The following is a 26216-nucleotide window of genomic DNA, read 5'->3' as shown; positions in this document are numbered from 1 at the left end:
CTTCGGTTCATGTCCACACGTGTGCGTGCTCTCTTTCTCTCAAAAATAAATAAACATTAAAAAAATCTGAATTGTTCAAAAAAAAAACCTAAAACTAAAAATGGAGATGTGTGTATAGGGAAAAGCCGAAATGAAAATAATGTAAAATATTATTTCTAGTTTCCCACATGTACTATAATCACTATTCAATTATGCACGCTCTGAGTCCTGCTATCCTTTGCTTTTCTCTCCCTCTTCCATTGCTTATCACTTAAGGATTACATTAAGCTGATCATTTGCTTTTTGTAAATCTGGTGCGGTAAAAGCTAATAGCTGAAGTCAGAACTTAGGGATTTTATGAATCCCATTTCTCATTTTTCTCTTGATTATCACGCAGGCAATCAAAAGTTAGTAGGCATTTGAGCTGAGATTTACATGTTGAAAGTCAACCATGCAAACAGCCAGGGAAGGCTCACCTGCAGAGAAATCAGCAAGTAAATCCAGCCAGAAAACTTTGGATTTGATACTTACAGGATAGGGATCTGTTTAAGTTTGGAGTTTTTCTTTTTTTTTTTTTTCCTCAAAGCTCACTTTAGAAACTTATATGTGTATATATGTATATGTACACTCTTCCGTATGTTTTCCACTTTTTGCCAAATTAATCTTTAGAAATCAGTCTAGTTCCATCTACATTGTTGGAAATGGCAAGATTGCATTTTTTTTTTTTTTGATCGCTGAGTAAGACAAATTATCATATGATTTCACTCATGTGGAATTTAAGAAACAAAACAGATTAACATAGGGGAAAGGAAGGAACAATAAAATAAGATAAAAACAGAGAGGGGGGTAAACCATAAGAGACTCTTAAATATGGAGAACAAACTGAGGCTTGCTGGAGGAGAGGAGGGTGTGGAGTGGGCTAAGTGGGTGATGGACATTAAGGAGGGCACTTTTTGGGAGGAGCACTGGGTGTAAGTGATGAATCATTAAATTCTACTCCTGAAAGCAATACTATACTCTATGTTAACTAACTTTAACCTAAAAGGAAAGAAGAAAGAAATCAGTGCAGATTGGGCCTAAGAACAATTTTGCAATTCCTTCCTGGAGACTTAGCACCAGATAAATAAAATTTGACTTCTCAGAAAATTTTTAAAAATTAATCATTTTAAATCCTACTTGAAGTAATAAAGCATATTCTGAAGCCTATTAATGAGCATAAATGTAATGCACAGATTCACTGTATTAGATTCACATACTAGTTTGCACATATAGTAAGTAAAAGTATTGCCTCAAATAACATGTTGCAATCTTAGCAACTGAAAAAACTTTTGAAATAGTTTAGATGGCCTGGCTCCTTAAAAGCCATGTCTAAAGATGTTTGAGCTAAAGCTTTCTTTGTTTTCCCTGTGGAAGGCAAATTCATCCACAATTATCGTTTTGATTTTAGAGTTGTTCCAGATCACTGCATCAACTGCTCAGTACACTTCCATTTTTCATACACTGAAGAACAATGAGAAAATGAGGCCTTTCCTCCTTTCTCTTGCCTTTTCAGTTTATTCAAAGCTGCTACTCACTTTCAACTAAATAAAGACCAGTAGGAATTTAGAACTGCTGTTAAGTCATTCTATTTAACACTTTATTCAAAAGTATACTTTTTATTTCTCTGGAACGTTGTAAAAACAATTACCAGTTAGCCTGGCTCCACAACCATATGCTGAATGAGCAGAGCAGCATTGCACATTGAGGAAATTCTGAATGAATTGAGGTAATACATAAAAACATACATTGGTTACTGTAATCCTTCAGTCTAACATTAAGTGGACTCTGATATATAGAAAGAAAAAGCAGCCAACTATAAGGAGTTTTCTGAATGCTCTAACAACTTCCCACAGTTTTAACAAGTATAGATAAACAGTTAAGAGAGAACATCCATACTGGTTGCTTTTTGAAGTAATAGCTAAAATGTTGGGGCTTGAAAAAGAATTAGCTTTTAAATGGCTGAAAGGAAAGGAGCCAAGGAACCACGAAATCCACTTATGTGATAGTGTGTAGCACAGAATCTACTTTCTGGTGAGAATCAGGTTCCATACAATTCATGTCATTTATGTCATATTTTAGGGCATGATTTGAATACAAATGGTTCAGTCTTCCTTTTCTTTTAAGCATATGACTTTATAGCTTTGCATTTTCTTAACTGTGATTTTTGTTGTTGTACCTTAAAATTATTTCCCCCCATGAAACATTAATTCTTATAACAGAAATCCATGAGGAGACACTACTCGATGACTTAATACTTATCTTATACTCCAAGGCTTTGCTTTCATAAATAATCATTTAAATTTATAAATATAAAATGTTGGAAAATAAATAAATATGAAGCAAGTTAAACTAAATGGCTATGAATGCATAGTAGAAATCAGTGTGAAATTAATAGAAGTGAAAATATGTGTATTAAAATGATTTGTTTTCTTTTTTTATGTTTATTTACTTATTTTGAGAGAGAGAGGAGAGAGAGTGAGAGAGAGTGTGTGTGTGTGTGTGTGTGTCTGTGTGTCTGTGTGTCTGTGTGTGAGCAGGGGATGGGCAGAGAGAGAGAGAGAGAGAGAGAGAGAGAGAGAATCCCAAGCAGGCTCCTTGCTCAATCTCTCAAACCATGAGATCATACCTGAGCCAAAACCAAGAGTTGGACACTTAACTGACTGGACACCCAGGATCCCCTAAAATTATTTATTTTCAATTAAAAGAATTAAATTTATAAATATAAAAGAGGAAGATGCTAAGAGTTTATGAAAAAGAACAATTTTGCATAATGCAAGTGAACAAAACAGTTATATATATTTTCATAAGTATCTGCTCTGAATGATAATCAAATGTGTTTAAAATTTTGTTATGGCCAAAGTATTTCGGTATTTTTATACCCTGCATAGGTATATTTTCTTAGATTGATTCATAATTTTAATAATTGTGATTTTTAAATGATTGCTTTGTTTACAAAAGTCCTATAACATAATAGAAATTTGGAAAAGAGAAAAAATTTATCAAGAATCTTGCCTCTCCAGCGTACTCACTATTGTATCTCCTCTGTCTTTCCCCTATTTAAGAAACTTTTTAAAGTTTTAATTGTAGTATGCAGATCATTTGATATTCTTTGTTTTCCCATTTACCATACCAAACCTTTCTCAGGTCACTAAATAGTTTCCATAACAATTGTTTAATTAGCTTATTAACTCTTAAATGCCTTTCTGCTACTGGATACCAAAGCTGTCTTTGTTTGGCTTTAGGGTTAAAAAATATATATTTACATATATATATATATATATATATATATATATATATGATATAAAAACTAAATAATGTCTTGATGATATCCTGAATATATCTTTTTTCCATATTTTGGACCTTTAAAGATTTTTTTTATTTTTTTAAATTTATTTTGAGAGGGGGAGGGAGGAGCAGAGAAAGGATGAAAGGGAGAAAGAGAAAGGGAGAAAGAGAGAAAGAGAAAGGGAGAAAGAGAATCCCAAGCAGGCTCCGCCATGTTGGCACAGAGCCTGATGGGGGGCTTGAACTCAAGAACCGTGAGATCATGACCTGAGCCAAAATCAAGAGCCCAATGCTTAATTGACTGAGCCACCCAGACACCCCTATTTTGGACCTTTAAAAGCATATATTTCTAAAAATAAACACTGGTTTAAAGGATATCAATGTTTTTAACATTTGGTACATATTGCCAATTTGCTTTCTGAAAAGATTGAAACAGTTTATAATTTCACCAGAAAAAAACTTGAGGACCTGTTTCTATATAAGCATTTCTTATTAGCGTTTCAAGTATTTTTAAATACTTGCTATTTTAATAGTTTAAAAATATTTTATGCTTATATTTTGAATTTCCTTATTTGCTTTTAGATTGAATATAAATTCATGTAATGTTCATTTTGTAATGCTGCTTTTGAGTTTTCTGTGTATCCTTTGCCCATTTGCATGGATCGATCAGGGCATATTTTTTATATCAGATTACATGAGCTCTTTGAAAATAATAACTGCTTTTCTGGCATATTTTCTCTCCTGCCATCTTTTACTCTCTTTTTATATCAATGATGGTTTTCTTTCTTTTTTTATTTTCATTTTTTACTTAATGTGTGTGTGTGTGTGTGTGTGTGTGTGTGTGTGTGCGCACGCATTTAAAAAAATTTTTTTGACCAAATATATCATTCTTTTTCTTTTTGGATGGATATAAAAACACACATCATATTTATATTTACATTCATATTAATGTTTGCATATTTTACACACATATTTTATATATTTATGTATCTTTTATAAATATTTTGCTCCTAAGCTTAGAAAGTTATCTATCATCCAGAAGTTTGATAAACCAGTCTATTTTCTTCCTTTTCTTTTAACTATTTAACTTCTATATATTTTAACTCTTTAATCATAACTTATTGTGATGTTTATTATGCGTTGGATACCTGCACTAATTTTTTCCAAATTAAGATCATCTAACCTAATAGGGTTTATTACATAATTCTCCTCCTACCCATCGATTTGTAATTTTTCCCTAACCATATGTTACATTAATATATGTAAAAGTCTCTCTTATGAGACAAATACTATATAGTTTCATTTATGGTGGAATTTAAGAAACAAAACAGATGAACATTGGTGAAAGAAAAAAAAAGGAGGCAAGCCATAAGAAAGACTTAAATATAGAGAATAAACTGATGGTTATGGGCGGGGAGATGGGCAGGGGGGATAGACTAAATGGGTGATGGGTACTAAGGAGGGCGCTTGTGTTGAGCACTGGGTGGTATATGTAAGTGATGAATCACTAAATTCTACTCCTGAAATTAATATTACACTATATGTTAACTAACTAGATTTAAATAAAAACTTGAACATAAAAAAAAGTCTCCCTTCTGAACTCCCTAATCTTGCTGCTGCTAATTTTTCAAGGAAGTTCTGTGCTTATATTGTAAGTGTTAAGTGATTTTGCTTTTTGGGAGCCTGGATGGCTCGGTTGGTTAAGCATCCAACTTTGGCTCAGATTCATGATCTTGCGGTTCGTGGGTTTGAGCCTTGCATCGGGCTTTGTGCTGACAGGTTGGAGCCTGAAGCCTGCTTTGGATTCTGTGTCTTCCTCTCTCACTGCCCTCCTCCAACTCACACTCTGTCTCTCTCGCTCTCTCAAAAATAAACATTAAAAAAAATTTAAATGATTTTGCTCTAGTAAAAGGTACCCATCCAAACAAGTTTTGATAGTCTATTAATTTGCAATTTTATTTAGCATTCCAAATAAAACAACCTCTCTTTTATTTGCTTATAAATATTATGTCTCCCATGAGTTTTTACCATTTCCTCAAGTGAAAAGACCAGTTTAATATGTGGTATAATATTATGAAGAGATCTGACTTATGCTGAGAAATCAAAATTATTTTCATAATTGAATTTTGGCAGATAAACAGAATTAGTGCTAAAATATTTTTCTTCCATATGTGATTAAGATGTTTATTCATAATGTGATTTTTTTAGGGTGAGGTGAAAATATGCAAACATTTCTGGAAGTTATCTATTTATAAGACATTTTTATAAAAAGTTAATAGCAGCATAATAAGATTAACTTTACTTAGCTTTTTTTTATTTGACAGAGAGTGAGAGCATATGAGCGGGGGAGAGGGAAAAGGGAGGGAAAGAGGAGAGAGAATTTTAAGCAGGTTCCATGCTCAGCACAGAGCCAAATGTGGGGCACGATCCTACGACCCTGGGATCATGACCTGAGCCAAAATTAAGAGTTAGATGCTCAACTAACTAAGCCACCCAGGCATCCCTACGTAGCCATTTTTATTTGAATTTCATTGCTTCTTAATTTATAATTCTCTACTTGAGACACTATTTTTTTTTCTTAAAAACATATTTCCTGTCTTATATAAATTCTTAGCCTATAGAAAATGTATGGTAATTTTAAAATGTCTTTTGTGAACATAGTTACTACAAAATTAAGTCTAATTTATGATACTTTTTAGTTTAAGTTTATTTTTTTAATGTTTATTTATTTTTGAGAGAGAGACAGACAGAGCATGAGTCAGGGAGGGGCCAAGAGAGAGGGAGACACAGAATCCAAAGCAACTCTAGGCTCTGAGCTGTCAGCACAGAGCCCGACATGGGGCTCAAACTCATGAGCCAAGCCGTGAGATCATGACTTGAGCCGAAGTCGGATGCTTAACCAGCTGAGCCAACCAGACGCCCCTAGTTTCACTTTAAAGCAAGTAGGGGATTTCAGTTTTGTTAGAAGTATTAGAATATTTGTTCAATTTCATGTAAAAGTTCATCTTGAGACTATGTCTTACAGCACAGATTAGATATCAAAAAGAGTTAATAAGAAAAAGAATTGCTAATCCAAAGAAAATGAAAAATGAGATGCACACCCAAAAGTTAACAAACATAAGATTATACACTACAAAACAAATGAATAAACATATTTTATAAGCAATTTCACATATACACTTTAGATTTAAATTGTACTGAAGTTTTTTGGAAACAATATTGAGTCAAATGGTGCTTCTTTATACTGTGGTGAAAACAAAATTTATCATCTTAACCATTTTGAAGTGCAAATAGTGTTTTTTTAAGTTTTCATTTAAAAGTTCAAAATACTTGGTGTGCTGGGTGGCGCAGTCAGTTGAGCCTCTGACTCTTAATTTCAGCTCAGGTTGTAAACTTACAGTTTGTGTTTGAGCCCCACATTCGAGGCCCACTGTCAGTGTGGAGCCTGCTTGGGATTCTCTCTCTTCCTCTCTCTCTGCCCCTCCCCCACTTGCATGCACATGTGGGCTCTCTCTCTCAAAATAAATAAACTTTAAACTTAAAATAAAAGTTCAAAATACTTAAACTATTCTAGTGTATATACTCATTATGGTTCTTTAATGGTTCTAAATTAAAAGCAAAAAAGAAAGTTATCTATTTTATTGTTTCCTTTTTTCCAGAAAGTGGCTACCGCATACAATTTTATTGTAGAACAAATACTTTTTAAAGAGTCTGTCTAGGGGCACCTCGGTGGCTCAGTGAGTTGAGTGTCTGACTCTTGATTTCAGCTCAGGTCATGATCCCAGGGTCGTGGGATCAAGCCCTGCATTGGGCTTCACACTGAGTGTGGTCTCTGCTTGAGATTCTGTCTTTCTCTCCCTCTGCCCCTCTCCCCTGCTCACATTTGCACTCTCTCTCTCTCTAAAATAAAAATAAATAGTCTGTTTATTTTAGGAAATTTTAAAATCAATATTTAATTCATTAAGAAATGCGTGTCAGGTGATAGGAAAACCCCCGCTGCCCAGCTGGATGTTTCTAAAGGCATGAATCATTGTAGATTTCAAAAGAAACATTAGAAATCTCTAATATTATTGTCTAATGTTTTAATAAGCTTCACTAAAGGTAAAACAGTTGTGAAGCCTTGAAGAATGTGAGAACTTTTCAAAAATGATTAATGATCCAATCCTCTGGTTGTTGCAAAAACAGTTTAATATTAGTCAATTTGTGCTACTTATCTTAACCAGACTTTGACTGTTAGCCATATCATGTTTTTCTTTTGTGCAGTTTTGAATTGTTAAAATTCCATTTTTTCAAAGGCCAGATTAATGCCTTCTGAGTATATTTATTAAAAGAAATATACTTTGTTTTTTTAAGTTTATTTATTTTGAGAGAGAGAGAGAGAGAGACAGGGAGCTGGAGAGAGAGATGGAGAGAGACAGAATCCCAAGAAGGCTCCACACTGCCAAGCACAGAGCCTGAGGCTCACACTCGCCTGATACTCAAACTCACAACGTGAGATTATGACATGAGTCAAAACCAAGAGTCGGACAATCAACGGTTTGCACCACCCAGGTACCCCTGAGTATCTATTGTTTTAACACGTGTACTTTCAAAATAGAGGTGAACACACCTTCAGACCCTTTAATCCAATAACTTGAGGCAGGTCAGTTTAAAGCAAGCAGGAAGTTAAAGTTAAACAATTGTATAAAGAAAGCAGTATGTATAAAGGAAGTGTTATCTCTTCAAAAATATTTCTGAAGCAAATATTATAATATGTTAACATTATTAAATGCAGGTGGTGTGGGGCGCCTGGGTGGCTCAGTCGGTTAAGCGGCCGACTTCGGCTCAGGTCACGATCTCGCGGTCCGTGAGTTCGAGCCCCGCATCGGGCTCTGTGCTGACAGCTCAGAGCCTGGAGCCTGTTTCAGATTCTGTGTCTCCCTCTCTCTCTGCCCCTCCCCTGTTCATGCTCTGTCTCTCTCTGTCTCAAAAATAAATAAACGTTAAAAAAAAAAAAATTAAATGCAGGTGGTGAATCCATGTATTGTCTGTTACATTATTAACTTTAATTTTTTAAATGTTTGTAATAGTCCATGATTAACAATAAGTAAAATCTAACAAGGGAACTGAAGGAATATAACATCTTAGCTTTCTGGACCCATTTGAACCATCTCTATTTTCCTACACAACCTCTAAGGATTTGGCTCTTACATTTTTTTCCTTCCTCAAATACAAGTTGAATGTTGCTCAGCATACTGGGCTTTTCTAAAGCAAAATTAGTGTCAGTATTTCTCAAAATGGTCAGTTTTTTTTTTAATTTGGAAAAATGAAGGGGAATTCCTTAAACATTCCTCCTCCAAATTACCTTGTCACTTAATGTCAGATAAGACAAATATTTAAATAAACATTTGTGTAATGTGGTACAAATCTAGTCACAGGTGACTAGATTACCTGTAGGTGACCACCTTAATTTTCTTCTTGTATAAATAATCTCACATCTCTCTTTAGGACACTTTATAAGACATTGAATAGAGATGATTAATTGGAAATTGTACATTGATTAATGGGTAAATAAGTCATTTATTTTATTCCAGAGTCAACATAGTTCCTATTTCTAGGTAACAGGACAGTCACTTTTCTTAAAAAAAAAAAAAAAAAAAAAAAAAATACCAGGGTACCTGGGTGGCTCATTTGGTTAAGCATCTGACTTTTCATTTCAGCTCAGGTCATGATCTCATGGTTCTGAGATCAAGCCCCACATCGAGCTCTGCTCTGGGTGTGGAGTCTGCTTATGTTTCTTTCTCTCCCTCTCCCTCTGCCCCTCCAGCCAAACTATTAATAAGATGTGCTGAATTCTCATATGACATCTGTATTTTATTCATAAAAATGCCTTGGTATAATACTCTGTGGTGTTAGCACAATTATAATAATAATAATACTACTAAGATATATTATTTACTACATGTCAGTCTCCATTATAGTTTTAGACATACATTGTCTCATCAAATCCTCAGATATGATACTAAAACGATAGATTTCAATGTGCCGTCCAGATCTTAATTGTTAAATGCCTTTTGAGAAAACTTTAAGATATTACACAGTAATAATAAAATGATAGGCTCAGTAGCATATAAGCTACATTTGTTGTTTCATTTAAACCTCCAAAAAAGTACTGAGGAAAGGGTAATTACCACCATTTCAAGATGTAGAAACTGTTGGAGTGAGGTTAAGTAACTGGACCAAAAAGTAGGCAGGGGAAAGTGAATTATGTTCATTCATAATTTATTGTGAATTTGGAATTAAGGGAATTTACTTGTCATGATATTTCCCTTCAAATATTTTTTTCTCTTAAATCCTATAATACAGTGCTGTAGGCAAGAATGTATTGATTCAGAGAAAATGATTAATTTGCTCCTGTTCACATAAAATTAGCTCAAAAGCTATGTCTGTGGGCTCTTATGTCTGAGCTGTAGCTGCGTGGTCCTGTGGTTGCTGAAGAAAGAATTTGGTGAGTATAAATGTTGGCTCTTATAGATGATCCTGCAGTTCTCTAGCACTTCACACATCCCTACAAACGCACTCCAGGGGCTCTCAAAATGCACCCATTCAATAGACGCTTTTCCGCAGGAGACATCCAGATGGCCAACAGACACATGAAAAGATGCTCAAACGTCACTTATCATCAGGGAAATACAAATCAAAAACCACACTGAGATACCACCTCACACCGGTCAGAGTGGCTCAAATGAACAAATCGGGAGACGATAGATGCTGGCAGGGATGTGGAGAAATGGGAACCCTCTTGCACTGTTGGTGGAAATGCAAACTGGTGCAACTGCTCTGGAAAACAGTGTGGAGGTTCCTCAAAAAATTAAAAATAAAACTGCCCTACGACCCAGCAATAGCGCTACTGGAAATTTATCCAAGGGATACAGGAGTGCCGATGCAGAGAGGCACATGTACCCCAATGTTTATAGCAGTGCTTTCAACAATAGCCAAATTAGAGCCTAAATGTCCATCAACTGATAAATGGATAAAGGAGATGTGGTTTATATATACAATGGAATACTACTTGGCAATGAGAAAGAATGAAATCATGCCATTTGCAGCAACGTGGATGGAACTGAAAGATATTATACTGAGTGAAATAAGTCAATCAGAGAAGGACAGATGTCATATGTTTTCACTCATATGTGGATCTTGAGAAACTTAACAGAAGACCATAGGGGAAGGGAAGGGGAAAAAAATAGTCACAAACAGAGAGGGAGCAAGGCAAACCATAACAGACCTTTAAATACAGAGAACAAACTGAAGGTGGATGGGGGAGTGGGGGAAAGGGGAAAACGGGTGATGGGCATTGAGGAGGACACTTGTTGGGATGAGCACAGGGTGTTGTTTGTAAGTGATGAACCAAGGAATCTACCCCAAAAACCAAGAGCACACTTTACACATTGTATGTTAGTCAATTTGACAATAAATTATATTAAAACAAAATTGTGCCCACTCAAACAATAAAATATCTTCTTCATGGCTCCCATCTCACACAGAACAAATGCTTATAATAACCATATGACTTGTCACATTCTGGACACACTTCTGCCCCATTATTCCTCTAGCCTTATCTTCTACTTCATTCAAGCTCCTCCAACCACATCACCTTCCTTGCTCTTCTTCAAAACCATCAGCATGTTCCCTTCTCAGGCTCTCCATACTTTCCCCAGCTATCTGCATGGTCAGTTCTCTCCCTTCATGTCTTTCAGCCAAATTCATCTTCCCAGCAATCACCTTCCCCTATATCAATATGTAATATGCCCTTACATGCTTTATTTTTTCCCCATAGCTCCATTTTAATTATCACTATGTAAAATAGTGGATATATTTTGCAGCCAAAATAGAAGATTATTGAATGAATAAATGCCATTTTTCTTTCCTCCTTATAAGGACTTTTCATGAGAGCCCATTATGTGCTCTGCAAAATTGGGTCCTTTTTCTCATGAAACTCACAGAAGGGAAGACACAGGCATTATTACACTGACAATGATCAAACACTTGTACTTCAGTAGGGCTTTGCATAGAGTATTACAAGAAAGTTCATGGTAAAAGGAATATCTCATTCATCTTGGGGAATCCAGGGAGAGCTAGATTGTTGAGGATTATTGGATGGATTTTGGCATGAGAAAATGTTATCCAAGAGTGAGATTATTACAATAGAAGTACAAGGGCACAGAGCAAGGAAATGTTTGCTGTGTGCAGGAACCACAAGCACTTTGTGGTTCCCTGAGAGTAAAGTTCACATAAGGAAGCGGTGAAAGGTGGGGCTGTAGAAACAAACAGAAGTCTGGGCTTTACATGCAATGTTAAGAAACTTGGATTTTGGCCTCCAAACTGGAAAGTTGTAGGCAGGGAAATGGTATTATCAGATTTATATTTTAGGTTTGTTGCCATTGATTCTATGAAGGTAGTTGTAGACATCTAGAGGAAATGATGAAAGTCTGAGCTAAGCTAGTGGTCAAGAGGCTGGAGAAGAAGAAAAGGATTAGACAAATATCGTGGGGCTAAAACTGTCTGATCATGAGAATTAGATGTGGATGAACAATGTAAAGAGAGGATAACCACCTCTTCGGAAGGATAACCACCCCTTAGTTTGGGTATCTAAATGGGTGGTAATACCATGAATTGAGGTAAAATAGTGGAGCTTGACCTCATTTTATTTTGTTGTCATTGGGATGGGGGCCATGGAATGATGATGAGTTGGTTTTCCTATTTGACTTTGAAATGGCTGTAAGGCATATAAGTGTATATGACCAACAAACAGTTGTTACATGAGTCTATAGCTCAGAAGTCAGGTCCACAGTGGAAGTGAAGAAATGAGATCCATTGGAGGGAAGTTGGAACCATTTGTATATGGAAGAGATCCCCCAAAGAATATGTGCAAAGTGGTGAGTCATTGGTAGAATTAAGGAATAAGTGAAGAAATGGGAACCAGAGAGAGAAAAGAGGAGAACCTGGAAAAAAGGTGGTGTTGAAGGAAGATTATATCAAAAATCAGAAGGAAGTAGTGATCAACCAACTAAATGCCACTGAGAGATATGTTAAGAATAAAAAACATGTTCATTAGATTTGGCATTTAGAGGGTCATGGATAATACTCATTTGTTCTTTCAGTAAATATTTATTGAGAACATGCTATTTGATAGGACCTGTGCAAGTCCCCTTAATGAAAAGAACAAAGAAGATGTATGTGATCTAGGGCCCTTTGAGATCTTATTAACTGGGAGAGTAGAGCATTTGAGTAGAAGGATACAGATAAGAGTTTTAAAATGTAGAGTGAGAAATGCTGGGACAGGACTAGCATAGGTGGCTTCTCCTTTCATGGATATGGTGCCAAGAATATGCTGTGCTGGGAATGTATTCCCTAACCCTGGGGCCTCTTAACTGGTGAGATGCTACTTGTCCTTCACTGCTCAGATCAATGTCACTTTTTTGGAGAAGTCTCTTCTGACCCTTAGACCAGACCAAGCTCCTCCTATTAAGTGTTCTCTTTATACCTTGTCCCTTTCCCTCATAGCATTTGTCATAGCTTATGAGTGTTTATTTGTACTATTGATTAATGTCTGTCTACACCTCAGACAACCAACTCCTTAAGTCCAGGAGCCATGTCAGATTTTATCAGTGAACAAATATATAGTTGTTGAGTAAGTGAATGAATGAATGAATGAATGAATGTTTTCTGAGAATGACAACTGATTTGGATGTATCAGTAACATAGGGTTGCAGTCAACTGAGGAAGGATTAAGAGGTGAATAAGAAAAGCAGTGAGTATAGAGTATTCTCTTTTAAGAAGCCTGGAGAAATGGAAGGATGGGGGTAATCACTGGCCACAAGGTCATGCAGAATTATAGGAAGGATTTGTCAGGACAGAGACACCTGAGGCTATTGTCTCAGGACACCTGAGCTATTGGCAGGCTAAGGGGTGTACTGTCACTGGGGGAAGGGATGAAGATGAATGAAGGAGGGGAGAACTGGCATCTGAAGATTTTTGAGAACATGGGGCACAGGGTCAAGGAAAGTATGGGAAAGAAGAGGGAAGAAAACTAGGGGCTAATTTATAGTACAGTTGCCCCCTGGGGAATAAACGTTGGGCAGTATTCTACACTCTTCTTCAAAGAATTTGTCATCATGAGTCAGTCATAAGATTTAACTTGAGAAAGAATGAAATATGGCCTTTGGTAGCAACGTGGATGGAACTGGAGAGTGTTATGCTAAGTGAAATAAGTCATACAGAGAAAGACATAACATATGATTTCACTCTTATGTGGATCCTGAGAAGCTTACCAGAAGACCATGGGGGAGGGGAAGAAAAAAAAAAGGTTAGAGAGGGAGGGAGCCAAAACATAAGAGACTCTTAAAAACTGAGAACAAACTGATGGTTGATGGGGGGTGGGAGGGAGGGGAGGGAGGGTGATGGGTATTGAGGAGGGCACCTGTTGGGATGAGCACTGGGTGTTGTATGGAAACCAGTATGACAGTAAACTTCATATTGAAAAAAAAAGATTTAACTTGAAATATATATGAAATTCTCTATAACAAATTCTCTATAACAAACCAGTGCACTGGAGGACAACTAAAGTTATCAGGCAGAATATTGGCTTTAAAAAGCTAACAGAGTAGGAAACAACAAATAATTTTGCAATCAACGTCTTATTTGTTTTTTGCAATGTAGTCTACCATAATGAGGTGAACACTTTTAGTTTGATATGACAGATGAGAATTCATTTCACTTATGTATGCCTTTCCTTCTCCTTCCAATTTTTTTCCTCCAAGTTTTTGATAGTTATTACTTTAGTTCTTCTTTTGATTATCTTTTACCTTTAAATGATGTGCTCAAACTTCTGTTCAGTATTCTAACAACGTTAGATGATATATGACGATCTAGCCCTCCTATAATTCTTTATGCTTCTTCCTTATTTCCCATTTTCTGTAAGCTGTAACTGTTTTTATATTGTTAATAACATTCACATTCTATTCTAATGTAATATTTAATACTTCTGTTTTTCCTAAAGGATGATTTTAACATTTAAAAACCAACTGGGCATTTCCATAATCGAGAACATATAATTATGGATTTAGGAGGATTTAGGATTACATTTCCTTTTCTACGAGTTCACAACTTCTAGGAAAAACGCCCCTAACATCCTTGCTCCCTATCAATTACTTAATTGTGCCATATTTTGTTGCAACTCATATTTGTAACTAATATGCCTTTTGTTTTGTTTTTCCTGAAAGTTCTCATTGTTTTTCCTCTATTGAGAGTAGAAATACCCACTTTGTTTATCATATTATTTAATATATAGCTCCTCAGGAATTTTATTGCTTGGTATATTCAAAAAATTGTCATGTTTTGAAGATGTTCTTGAAACCAACTGACTTCCTATTCTAAATTGAACTGATTGTTTTCCAGCTGTCTCTCTGAGAGTTCTTACACCATTTTTTTGTATGTTCTTAAATTGCATTTTCTTGAATTTCACATTTAGTTAATGAAGTGCTTCCTTAAGTGATGGCCACAGAAAAGGTAGAGTCTTAGCATCTCTGGCACTGTTTTATTTTTGCCCTCATATATTTTTTATTTTATATTTGGACAGTATTTCTAGGTTCAAAATTGTAATATTTTTAACAGACCTTTGAAGGCTTTGTGTATATGTTTGGTTTTTTAAATTTCCTATTTTATGGAGAATTGGTTCAGTGAGCTAAGTAAAGAACTGAGCATCACTTAGGGGATTTTTTTCAACTTTCCTCATAATTGCTTCTAGTTGATTGTTCCAGATATCAAACGCAATCAGGGCAAACACATATATAAAAATACTTTTAAACATAAATAGAGTAAATTATTTATTGGTGACAATAATAATGTAACAGTTAATTTAGTCATCACTTACTGCTTTAGGAATAAAATAAGCCTTCATTTCTTGGTGAAAATAGAGATAAATACTTATGAGCAGATGTGTACTGATTTTATTATAAAATGGGTTCAATATTTGGCAGTTCTTGGGGCTTCTGGGTGGCTCAGTCGGTTGAGCGTCTGACTTCGGCTCAGGTCATGATCTCGCAGTCTGTGAGTTCGAGCCCCACGTCGGGCTCTGTGCTGCCGGCTCAGAGCCTGGAGCCTGCTTCTGATTCTGTCTCCCTCTCTCTCTGCCCCTCCTCCACTCATGCTCTATCTCTCTCTCTCTGTCAAAAATAAATAAACATTTTTTTAAAAATTATATTTAGCAGTTCATTTATTGTTATTCTTTCACCTTATGATTTAAGTAGAATCTGTATAAAAATTAGTAGCTGAATTCTACTTCTATTTTTCAGGTACTTTGTGGACATTTTATTAAACAAAATGTAAACAACTTGAGGACAGCAGATACTAATATATGTATGTATATATATATGTGTATATATATATATATATATATATACATATATATGTATGTCATAGACATGAGTCTATGAAGAATGTCATAGACTCAAAAAGGGTCCACATTGTCATTTCTAACTATAAAGTGGACTTAATATCAAGCTCTTTTCAGAAGAAATATCTGGCATATTCTGAACATTTCATTTCATGACTTTTAAGTGTACAGAGGTCTAAGCAACATTTAGTGTTTAAATTTTCAACTTTTTAAGTATTAGCCACTCTTATTTATTACAGATGGAGAGAAGAAACCCTTTGAGTAGTAACAAATCCAATGATAGTTGTGATTTATTTATGAGTGGTCAGTTTAATCTCATGGCTTAGTAGTATTTTGTCTGTCATATTCTGTCTCTGTCTCTTAAGCAAAACCAGAATTTTGATGCTAAATTAGTTTGTTTTGTAGCAGAGCTAAACTGATGAATGTTTTGAAGCAATAATACCAAGTAAAAACAGCTGCATTGAAGAATAAAGTGGCCTTTAAGTAAATATAATTTAAAGCTATGTTTTAAGGCTTTATGTTCTAAAAACAAAGATGGAATTGACAAAGTGTGACCTTTAAAGATACACTCAGGGAACTCACTTAGCATATAAAATTTATTATCCCCTGTGTGTTTGGAGTTCAAAATTACAACTCGCTTGTCAAATGTGAGAAGTAGTGTCTCCTATTGCACATTCATTTGCATTGTGTCAGTTCATTTCTCTGTAATTATCAAATTATAAATTATATATAATCAAGAGATAGTTGCACTATCACTAGTAATAAAGGAAACACTGTGTACTTGAGGTAAATTATGAAACTACTTTTTCATGATTAAATCATTGCCTGTCTTGTGTAAGATATTCAAATTAATCTATAGAACTGTATAATCCTGCAATGTACAAGGTTACTATGGAGTTTAGAATTATATCACTTCCTGTGCAGAAAGATTATTGGGCTAACAGTATTTTAGTTGTCTGCTGTGCTCAGAATACTATTTTAGAATTAAGGAAAGGGGCGCCTGACTGGCTCAGTAGGTACAGCACGTGACTCTTGATCTTGGGGCTGGGAGTTCGAGGCCTGTGTTGGGTGTAGAGATTACTTAAAATCTTTAAAAAAAAAAAAAAAGAAAGAAAGAAGGAAAGACTGTTAAAAGAAACTAGAAATTAGTCTTTGTCATTTAAATTAAACAATAAATATGCAACATAAAGATTTTTAGAACCCAGTGAAGCAGTGTTACAAGCAAATATAAAGTAGCAACAATTGTATGTGAAATTTGGAGCCAGATGAACTGTCAGTGACAAGTTTCACTTATTAGTACATGTTTCCTGTCAGAAATAGTTTTGAGATTGTGTTACAGAAAGAATGTAAATTGGTCCAGAGAGCAGCTAAAGCAAGCAGTGAGACTCAAGATAGGCCTCATGCGTGAGAGCAGACATGTTTGTTTGACTAGCACGGAGATTGTGCTGTCACTTAGCAAAGGATACTGTTGACCCCTGGTTTTATCTTTAAGTTTATAATAAGAGGCTACTTAGCATAATAAAGAAACAGACATGAATCAAAATCCTTTCTCCATTCACTCATGCAGACTACATTTCTGAGCTCAGGTTATGAATAAGAATGCCAGTCTCATGGTGTGGTTATGAGGCTTTAAGGTGCTAATCTGTGTACAATGCCTGGCACATAATGGGCTCTAAACAAATATCAGTCCTTTTCCCTTTAGAGGTCGCATACAGCACCATGCCCTGTGACCAGGAAATTTGTTAAGCTTTATTATCCCCGCTTAAAGATCAAATACAATATACAGTCAACAAGTCGAGGATACAATGAAATAACCTTTATTTTGGGTGCTCAGCAGTTGTCTCTGAACATGTCTTCTCCTAGTGCTTAGGTGCTTTAAAGCAGGATCAGGAATAGTTCAAGGGGCCACTAAGGCCTTTGGCCTATATTATTCCTTCATGCCATCTACTATTAAATGGCTGTGGTTACAGGAATTGTTCTTCAGAATCGTTCACAGAAACAAGCACAGCAGAGGGGAAGCACTGGACCCAGGGAGAAATAATCAGGAAGCTAAAGAGCCAAGCCTCAGAGACCCTCACCCGTACAAGTTCCTTCTTGGGCCTTGTAGCTAATTTGTGCAGTGGGCTCTTGAACAACATAGATTTGAACTGTGCAGATTCACTGTAAATATATTTTCTCTTCCTTACGATTTTCTTAATAACATTTCTCCTCTGTAGCTTACTTCATTGTAAGCATACAGTGTGCTAATACATATAACACATAAAATACGTAGTAATCAACTATGTTATTGATAAGGCTTCTGGTTGACAGTACACTATTAGTAGTTAAATTTGGGGAGAGTCAAAAGTTATAGACAGATTTTTTACTGCAGGGAGGAAAAAAAGAAAAAGAATTAATATAATTTAAAAAGATGAAGTGGTCAATAGGAAAAGCAAGTTTTGCTTCTATTGACGAATAACAAATTCTGTTGGTTTGTTTAGTAACTCTTGACCAGAGATGCTCATATGCATTTGGCCACAAGCTAGCCCTTGCCTATCTAGTTTAGCATCAACCTAAGGATCACCTATATGAAAATATAAAAAAGGGAACCACCTGACAATCAGGAGGTGTGCAGTTACTTTGAGCAGGTATTTGATTTCTCACATTTTTAGGTGGGCAAAGGGGAAGGGATAGATGGAATCAGTATTATTGATCTGACTCAGTATGTGCCAGTGGGTTAGGCACCATATATATATATATTATCACACTTTTATTCTCATGTAAGTAATATTACCTAAATTGAAGCAAGAAGTAACCTCTTTTTATAGAGTTTGTGGAGCCAGAATTCAAACACAGGGCTTCTTGGGGTCAAAGCCCAGGTTTTTCCAACCTCCCTAATGAGCCTAGGTTTTACCTGCCAAGGATCAGCTACTGGGGGGGGCAGGTGGGAATGGACATTTAACCTATAATCCACCTAATGTTTGTTTGTTTGTTTTTTAAGTTTATTTATTTTGAGAGAGACATAGACAGCGTGAGAGGAGGAGGGTAGAGAGAGAGAGAGAGAGAGAGGGGAGAGAGAGAATCTCAAGTAGGCTCTGTGCTGCCAGCGTAGAGCCCTATGGGCTCAAACTCACGAAACCATGAGATCATGACCTGAGCCAAAACCAAGTGTCCCCCACTTGGTGCCCACCCAGGTGCCCCACAGCCTGCTGATTTTCAATCCCCAAGGTCTTACCAGCCACTGAGTAGACTTTTCTTTCTTCGTTCTCATTTGTTCTCATTTGTTAACTGCCTGCTGGGGGGTAGTCATTGTGCTGCCTGTAGGATACTGCCCCCCATGTAGTTATTACTTCTTCAAAATGGTCATCATCACCTACAGACTCCAGTAGGTAGAAAGGTAAATAGGTGGATAACAGATGGTAGGTAGGTAGGGATGTAGATGGATGGATGGATAGATGGATAGAGGATGGGTTCACGAATATGTGTATTGCTCAAATGAAAGTTTCACCATTACAATGATTTCTATCTGTTGTTATTTTGAAAGCACCTGGAGGTCCTTCTAAAAATTCATATTGTTCTTTAAAATTGAAGTTAAAAATTTTAGTTATTTAATCAATAAAACTGAAAGACTACATATAATTTGGAGCTAGCAACTTCAAAAACTTAAAAAATTTTATTTTCAAAAACTGCAGAATAAGGTTATATTTTGTAAATTTCTTTATCTCCAAAATTTTCCCTTTAAAAAAAAATATTTTGAGAGAGAGAGCGTGTGTACAAGCTGGGGTGGGAGGGGGAGGGGCAGTGTGGGAGAAAGAGAGAAAGAGAAGAGATAATCCCAAGCAGGGTCCACACTTAGTGCAGAGCCTGACATGGGGCTTGATCCCGTGACCCTGGGGTCATGACCTGAGCCAAAATTAAGAGTTGGACACTTAGCTGACTGTACCACCCAGGAACCCCTGTCTCCCAACTTCCTAGTTTCTATTTTCACATTAAATATCTTCCCTTTTACCTGGGTGATTTTTTTTTCTCATTTCCATAACCATTGAGAAGTTTTTGAATAATATAAATATAACTGCACTAATACAGAAGTTCAGGGACGTACCTTGTGCATCAAGGGAAGGAGAGGAGGATTTCAAATGAAATGTGTAAAGTTGGGGAACCTGGCTGGCTAAGTCTATGGAACAACTCTTGATCTCAGGGTTGTGAGTTTAAGCCCCATGTTGAATGTAGAGTTTACTTAAAAAAAAAAAAAATGTGTAAGGGTGCCTGGGTGGCTCAGTTGGTTAAGCGGCTGACACTTGATTTCAGTTCAGGTCATGATCTCACGGTTTGTGGGTTTGAGGCCAACATCGGGTTCTATGCTGTCAGCAGGGAGCTGGCTTGGGATTCTGTGTCTCTCTCTCTCTGCCCCTCCCCTGCTCTCTCTTTGTCTCTCTCTGTCAAAATAAACAAATAAATAAAAACTTTTAAAAAAATGTATAAAGTTGTGGGACTGTGGCTATAGCTTCACTGAAAAGTCAAGTGGCCAATGGTGGGTTTCACTCACGTTAGTTGTGAAGTTCCCGGTTGTATTAAAACACTCACTGACAGAACCGTTCCAAAGCAAAGTCATGGGTAGAAATTTACAATAGTCAGAATGGTATTGGGGACATTTTAAATAAATTTTCTAAGCAAAGAACTTGTATATAAATATAAATAATATAAATAAATGAGAACAAGTGGTATGCAACTTGGATGTAGTAAATGCCTACTCGATAGTGAAATGGGAAGACTTTCTGGTGATCCTGTTTTAATCATATAAGAGTTGGACTGTGTAACCAAATCTTTTTCTTTTTTTAATGAAATAATGTTAAGTTCTTTTTCATGGTTTTTCACCTAACAAAGGGTGCATATACTTGAATGAAAGATGGCTCCAATTGTATGCAGTGTCCACAAGGATTCTGAGCCAAGTATCCAATTATATCTCAAGAAATAATATCTTTATTGTAACATGGCCTCAGTGTTTCAGACAGTGACTCTACACTGTTACATTATGGGTTAAGCTGTATTTACATGTAACTTGACTGCAACAATAGAGGAAGATGCTTAGTTTTACAGATGGTGTTGTATAAACAGTCCTGTAAAGGTACTTGCAAATGACATTAGAGTTGGAAACTGAAAGGGTATTGTGAATACACTTACAGCTGCTATCATTTCCTTCCTCAAAGAAAGGGGCTTGGGGTGCCTGGCTGGCTCAGTTGATAGAGCATGTGACTCTCGATCTCAGGGTTGTGAGTTGAAGCCCCGTGTTGGGTATAGAGATTACTTAAAAATGACATCTTAAAAAAAAAAGTCTGTTCCTTGATATTTATGCATAATTTCTACATAATCCTTTCTCTTAAGGAATATTCTTTATCTCTTCTTATTCCTCAAGTCACCTCATTCTTGCTGATCACAGCACAAATAAAATACACTTTCACAGCATTTTAAATCGCCTCCTAACCATTGAATTAGGTGTATGTATAGAAAGATAAGTAAGTTTTTGGGGGGATGTGTGTGTTTATATGTTGGTCAAAATAAGCCAACAGCTTGAGTACCTGAAATCTAGTTGAGATTTATGCATGTTAAAATATTTGATACAAATAGTCTTGGAGAGTGTCATTATAAGTAAACTGACAGCCTCACAAATTCTATGTAAGGCTTTTGTTTTGGTGAAACTTGTGTCACTCAATAACATTTGCCAGATTTTACTTTTAAAAAAATTGTAATAACGTTTCTTTGTCTTTTCCTCTGTCACCGATACAGATCCACATCCAGAGAACTGAAGGATGTGACCATATGACCTGCTCACAATGTAACACTAATTTTTGTTACCGATGTGGGGAAAGATACCGCCAGCTCCGGTTCTTTGGAGACCACACTTCAAACCTCAGTATATTTGGATGCAAATATCGCTACCTCCCAGAGAGACCTCATCTAAGGAGATTAGTGCGAGGGTCGGTCTGTGGTGAGTGTCCGGCATGATTTATAGGAATGCTTTCTGGGAAGGAAGCAGTGATAAGAGAACCCAGAGATATAGTAGCCATGGTAATTCTGAGCACCTATCAGGTATTCTGGTGGGGACTTCACCCCAAAACAGGAGGAAGATATTTTCTCTGTTTTTGAGTTTAGAATGGAAATTTAAATTTGTTAGCAGGACACAATTTATATGAGCAAACAGATTTTGTTTGAAAAACAAATTATTAATTACACTGCAGAAATGTGAAGCCATTAGTCTTTTAATTTCTGAAGCCTTATCGTAAGCCATTTGATGAGAGGGACAATGTCACCTTCATTTTCCTACTGGCAATACCTAGCAATGGGTCTTACATGTATCCTCTATTCATTCATGGAAGATGTGTAATACAATTTGTAAAAATCCTATGTTTCAGAACCCTGTACTGGAGTTTTACTGTATCTATTGGTTGATGTCACTGTATGTATTTTCTGTTGTATTAATAGCTAACAGTTAATGAAATGAGTATCAGATGCCCTCATTGTATACAAACCCAAGTTTACAAATCCAAATGCAATGTTTTTTTGTTTTGTTTTGTTTTGGATTTACCCCTTCTTTGTCCTCAGCAACACATGATCTCATACACAAATATGCAGACATAAACACAGATGCCCACTCTGGCCTGATGCCACAGACCTTGTGTGATACAATGTTCTTCTGACCTGATATTGCTTCTTCCAATAGCTCCCTACTTCTCTGGAATATATCCACTGTGAGGCTTCTTCCTCGCGTTTTCATTACCCAAAACTCCAATATTTTGGAGGGCTGGCTAGGGAATCTAACTATTTATAACAGTATTTCCATGAGCATACCAAATTGCAAATTAAGTTTTGAGATATAACCTATTTGTAAAGCTGTGTACACAGAGAGCAACCCAAAACCACAAAATCCTTGTATTTTCTGTATTACTTGTTCTTTTCTTTCCTACTTAAGTGACATTTTGTGATAAGGTTTCCTTCCTTTTTTTTTACTCTAATCTTTATTTGACCATCATTTTGTTTTCCTTTTTGTTATTTGGTTTAATCATTCTTAAATAAGGGAAATTATTTCCTGCCCTAATGGTACAATAATATTTTGGATGCATTCTCTATGGGTCCTCTCGTTATTTACCCAGATGCCACTCCCACCCTCTTCTCAGGTCACAAAATAGCGTTCAGTTACTTAACAGCCTAGAAAATGTACAACCATTGAACATTATCATCAGAGAAATATCTTCTCTGTACAGTCTTTTCCATTTTTACTTAAAAAATTCATGGTCAGCTTTCTGTAAATGGTTTTCTTTTTGGCCTACTTTCTGCTCTGTGTGCGCGCATACGTGCATGTCTGGACAGACCTGACGAAGTAGGGAGCAGCTGGCTTTCAGATAAGCTCTCCTTCCCACACCTGTTTTCCCACCGCCAGGACAGCTGCCTCTAAGTGCTGTTGGACCATAACTCCAAAGGAGGTGGTCCACACCTCTCCCATCTGCACAAAGGGCTGGAAAATGACTTACTCTATAAGTCACAAACCTAGCTTCTCCCTGCCATATAAGAGAGAAGACAGAGTATAGCAGACCCCTCCAATGTTTTATCTTTGTGGGAGGTAATCCAGTTTGCTTCCTCAGTTTGGGACTGCAGCCTCCAGATGTCCTTGGACAGAGGCAGAGAAAGGGCCTGCTCTTCCCTCACAGCTGGAAGATGGGCAACATGGTTTGCATTCCACATGACCATGTGTCCAGCTATGGATCAGAAGTTCTGCTCCTGAAGAATAAAGGAGAACAAGATTTGAGGATGATTTTAGTGGCCTTTGCCATGGGGACATCTCCTTGGTGGGAGTAGGCAGCTTATTCAATGAACAGTGTGGCAAATAAAAGTGACTGAGAAAAAATACTTAATTCTCCTATCATTACGCACAAATATTCCCAAGTATTAAAGTGTATAATAGTAGGGGCGCCTGGGTGGCGCAGTCGGTTAAGCGTCCGACTTCAGCCAGGTCACGATCTCACGGTCCGTGAGTTCGAGCCCTGCGTCGGGCTCTGGGCTGATGGCTCGGAGCCTGGAGCCTGTTTCCGATTCTGTGTCTCCCTCTCTCTCTGTCCCTCCCCCGTTCATGCTCTGTCTCTCTCTGTCCCAAAAATAAACGTTGAAAAAAAAAAAAAAATTTAAAAAAAAAAAAAAAAGAATTCAGTTGAAAAAAAAAAAAAATTAAAAAATAAAGTGTATAATAGTAAACAAAATATAGGTCTTTAACTGATTTCTAGATGGCAAATAATTTATATGAACAAAAGCAATACAGCCTCCTCCAAAAATAAGTAGCCAGTTTTTTGTTTGTTTGTTTGTTTGTTTTTTATAAGATGAAGTCTGGAACCAGAATTGAAAAAATGCAAGTAGCCAATAAACAATTTTAAAAATAGCCAATGCTGTGGGGCACCTGGATGGCTCAGTCAGTTAAGCATCTGACTTTGGCTCAGGTCATGATCTTGCAGTTCACGAGTTCGAGCCCTGTGTTAGGCTCTGTGCTGGTAGCTCACAGCCTGGAGCTTGCTTCAGGTTCTGTGTCTCCCCCTCTCTCTGCCCCTCCCACACTCATGCTCTCTCTGTCTCCGTCTCTCTCTCTCTCAAAAAAAAATCCAATACTATGAGTAGTCAGAGAAATGTAAATTAAAAATATTTTTTGAAGTATAGATTAGCAAGTTTTTTTTTTGTTGTTAATACTCAATGCTGGCCTTTTTTTTTTTTTAAGTTTACTTATTTATTTTTGCCAGAGAGAGAGACAGAGCACATGTGAGCACACAGGGGAGGGACAGAGAAAGAGAATCCCAAGCAGCCTCCATTCTGTTGTGCTGAGACCAATTCAGAGCTCGAACCCATGAACCACGAGATCATAACCTGAGCCGAAATCAGGAGTCAGATGCTTAACTGACTGAACCACCCAGGTGCCCCTCAATGTTGGACTTCCATATTCTACTGAATGAACTAGAAATTCTGTGCAATTCTTTTACAAAGAAATGTGAAGGGCATTTTAAAATGTGGTAAATCTAGGCTGACAGTGGTTTATTTGCAGGCATATTTTAAAATTTAAAAAAGGGAACAAAAATTAAGTACACAATTTTTTTGAGAGAGAGAGAGAGAGCACACAAGGGGTGTGGGGATGGAGGGGAGAGGGAGAGGGAGAGGGAGAGGGAGAGAGAATCCTAAATCAGCTTCACACTCAGTGTGGAGCCTGACATGGTGCTTGATCTCAGGACACTGAGATCATGACCTGAGCTGAAATCAAGAGTCTGATGCTTAACCGACTGAGCCATCACGGTGCCCCTAAGTACACACACATTTAAATAGGGTATGATATATGGATATAATAGAATATTATTTCAGCTATTGAGAATGTTTTTTTTAGTTTTTTTAAGTTTATTTTATTTATTTTGGGAGAGACAGCACAAGTGAGGGATAGACAGAGAGAGAAGGAAAGAGTGGGGCCAATTGCTTAATTGGATTCTGTGATTGGTGAAAAATAGAAGTAAAACACATGGCTAAACATTGTGTCAAATGGTTATCTTTTTAAATTATATATTAAAGACTGTATTTTCTGTTTGTCTGGTCATGGCTCCAAGGGCCATTCTTTACGCATAAAAAAGTTAATACTTTTTCTGACAAACTTCCAACAAATGACTGCATTATGTTTCTATTTATTTATGTAATTGGTTATTCCAAATTACTGTCCTTAACTTGTAGAGTAGTGTTGCTGGCTTATTCTTAAGTGGTAAAACCCCCTCCATTCCTTCCTCATCTCTTGCCATGTTTGCATCGTGCGGCTGTACTGCTTAAGATCAAGGTTACTGTATGATGACAAGACATGAACCACTAGCCTCTTTTTTGTGTGCTAGTGCTTTCAAAGTTAGTGGAATTCCGACTGTGAACTCTGTGCCCGATTTACATGAAGCTGGCACGTATTAGAATCACTGCTTAGATGTTTATTTAGAAAAAAAGTGCTGGTTGACGCCATCATTTGGCAACCTGACCAGGTTTAGCCTTCTTGTAAGTGCTTCCTTTATTTTCTCACGTTGCATTTTGTTTTCTCCATGAAACCAGTGTAGACCTTCCAATTTACTTCTTTAATTTATTTTTTACTATAGTTGACATACAATGTTACATTAGTTTCAAATGTGCACCATAGTGAATCAACTTCTCTGTACCTTATGCTGTGCTTATGTCCAATGTAGCTGCCATCTGATAGCATATACTATTCCAGTGCCATTGACTGTATTTCCTATGCTGTACCTTTTCTTTCGGTGACTTAATTCATCCCGTAACAGGAAGCCTATATTGCCCTCTCCTCTTCACCCATTTTGCCCATCCTACCTCCCCCCTCCCCTCTGGTAACCATCAGGTTGTTCTCTGAATTTATTAAAAGGATTCATTTGAATAACCTTCAATATATTGTATGCTTATTGGTAATTATCTCCCAACGACATTTAAACATCCCAAT

General features: G+C 36.6%; 1 protein-coding gene across 2 annotated transcripts in view; it reads left to right on the top strand.

Annotated features, from left to right (window-relative positions):
* The window catches only part of RNF217 (ring finger protein 217), a 130608-nt gene that overhangs the window by 92295 nt on the left and 12097 nt on the right, over positions 1 to 26216 (top strand). For both annotated transcript variants that reach the window (XM_019418248.2, XM_019418247.2), the window contains one exon: positions 21503 to 21704. In XM_019418248.2, coding sequence (XP_019273793.2) covers positions 21503 to 21704 — 202 coding nt within the window. The remainder of the gene's footprint in view (positions 1 to 21502; positions 21705 to 26216) is intronic.

This window comes from Panthera pardus, unplaced genomic scaffold, assembly GCF_024362965.1.
Source record: "Panthera pardus isolate Hobbes unplaced genomic scaffold, ASM2436296v1 HiC_scaffold_17, whole genome shotgun sequence".
Classification (NCBI taxonomy): domain Eukaryota; kingdom Metazoa; phylum Chordata; class Mammalia; order Carnivora; family Felidae; genus Panthera; species Panthera pardus.
The sequence above is the reverse complement of the archived record's forward strand: the minus strand, read 5'-3'. Positions and strand labels throughout refer to the sequence as shown.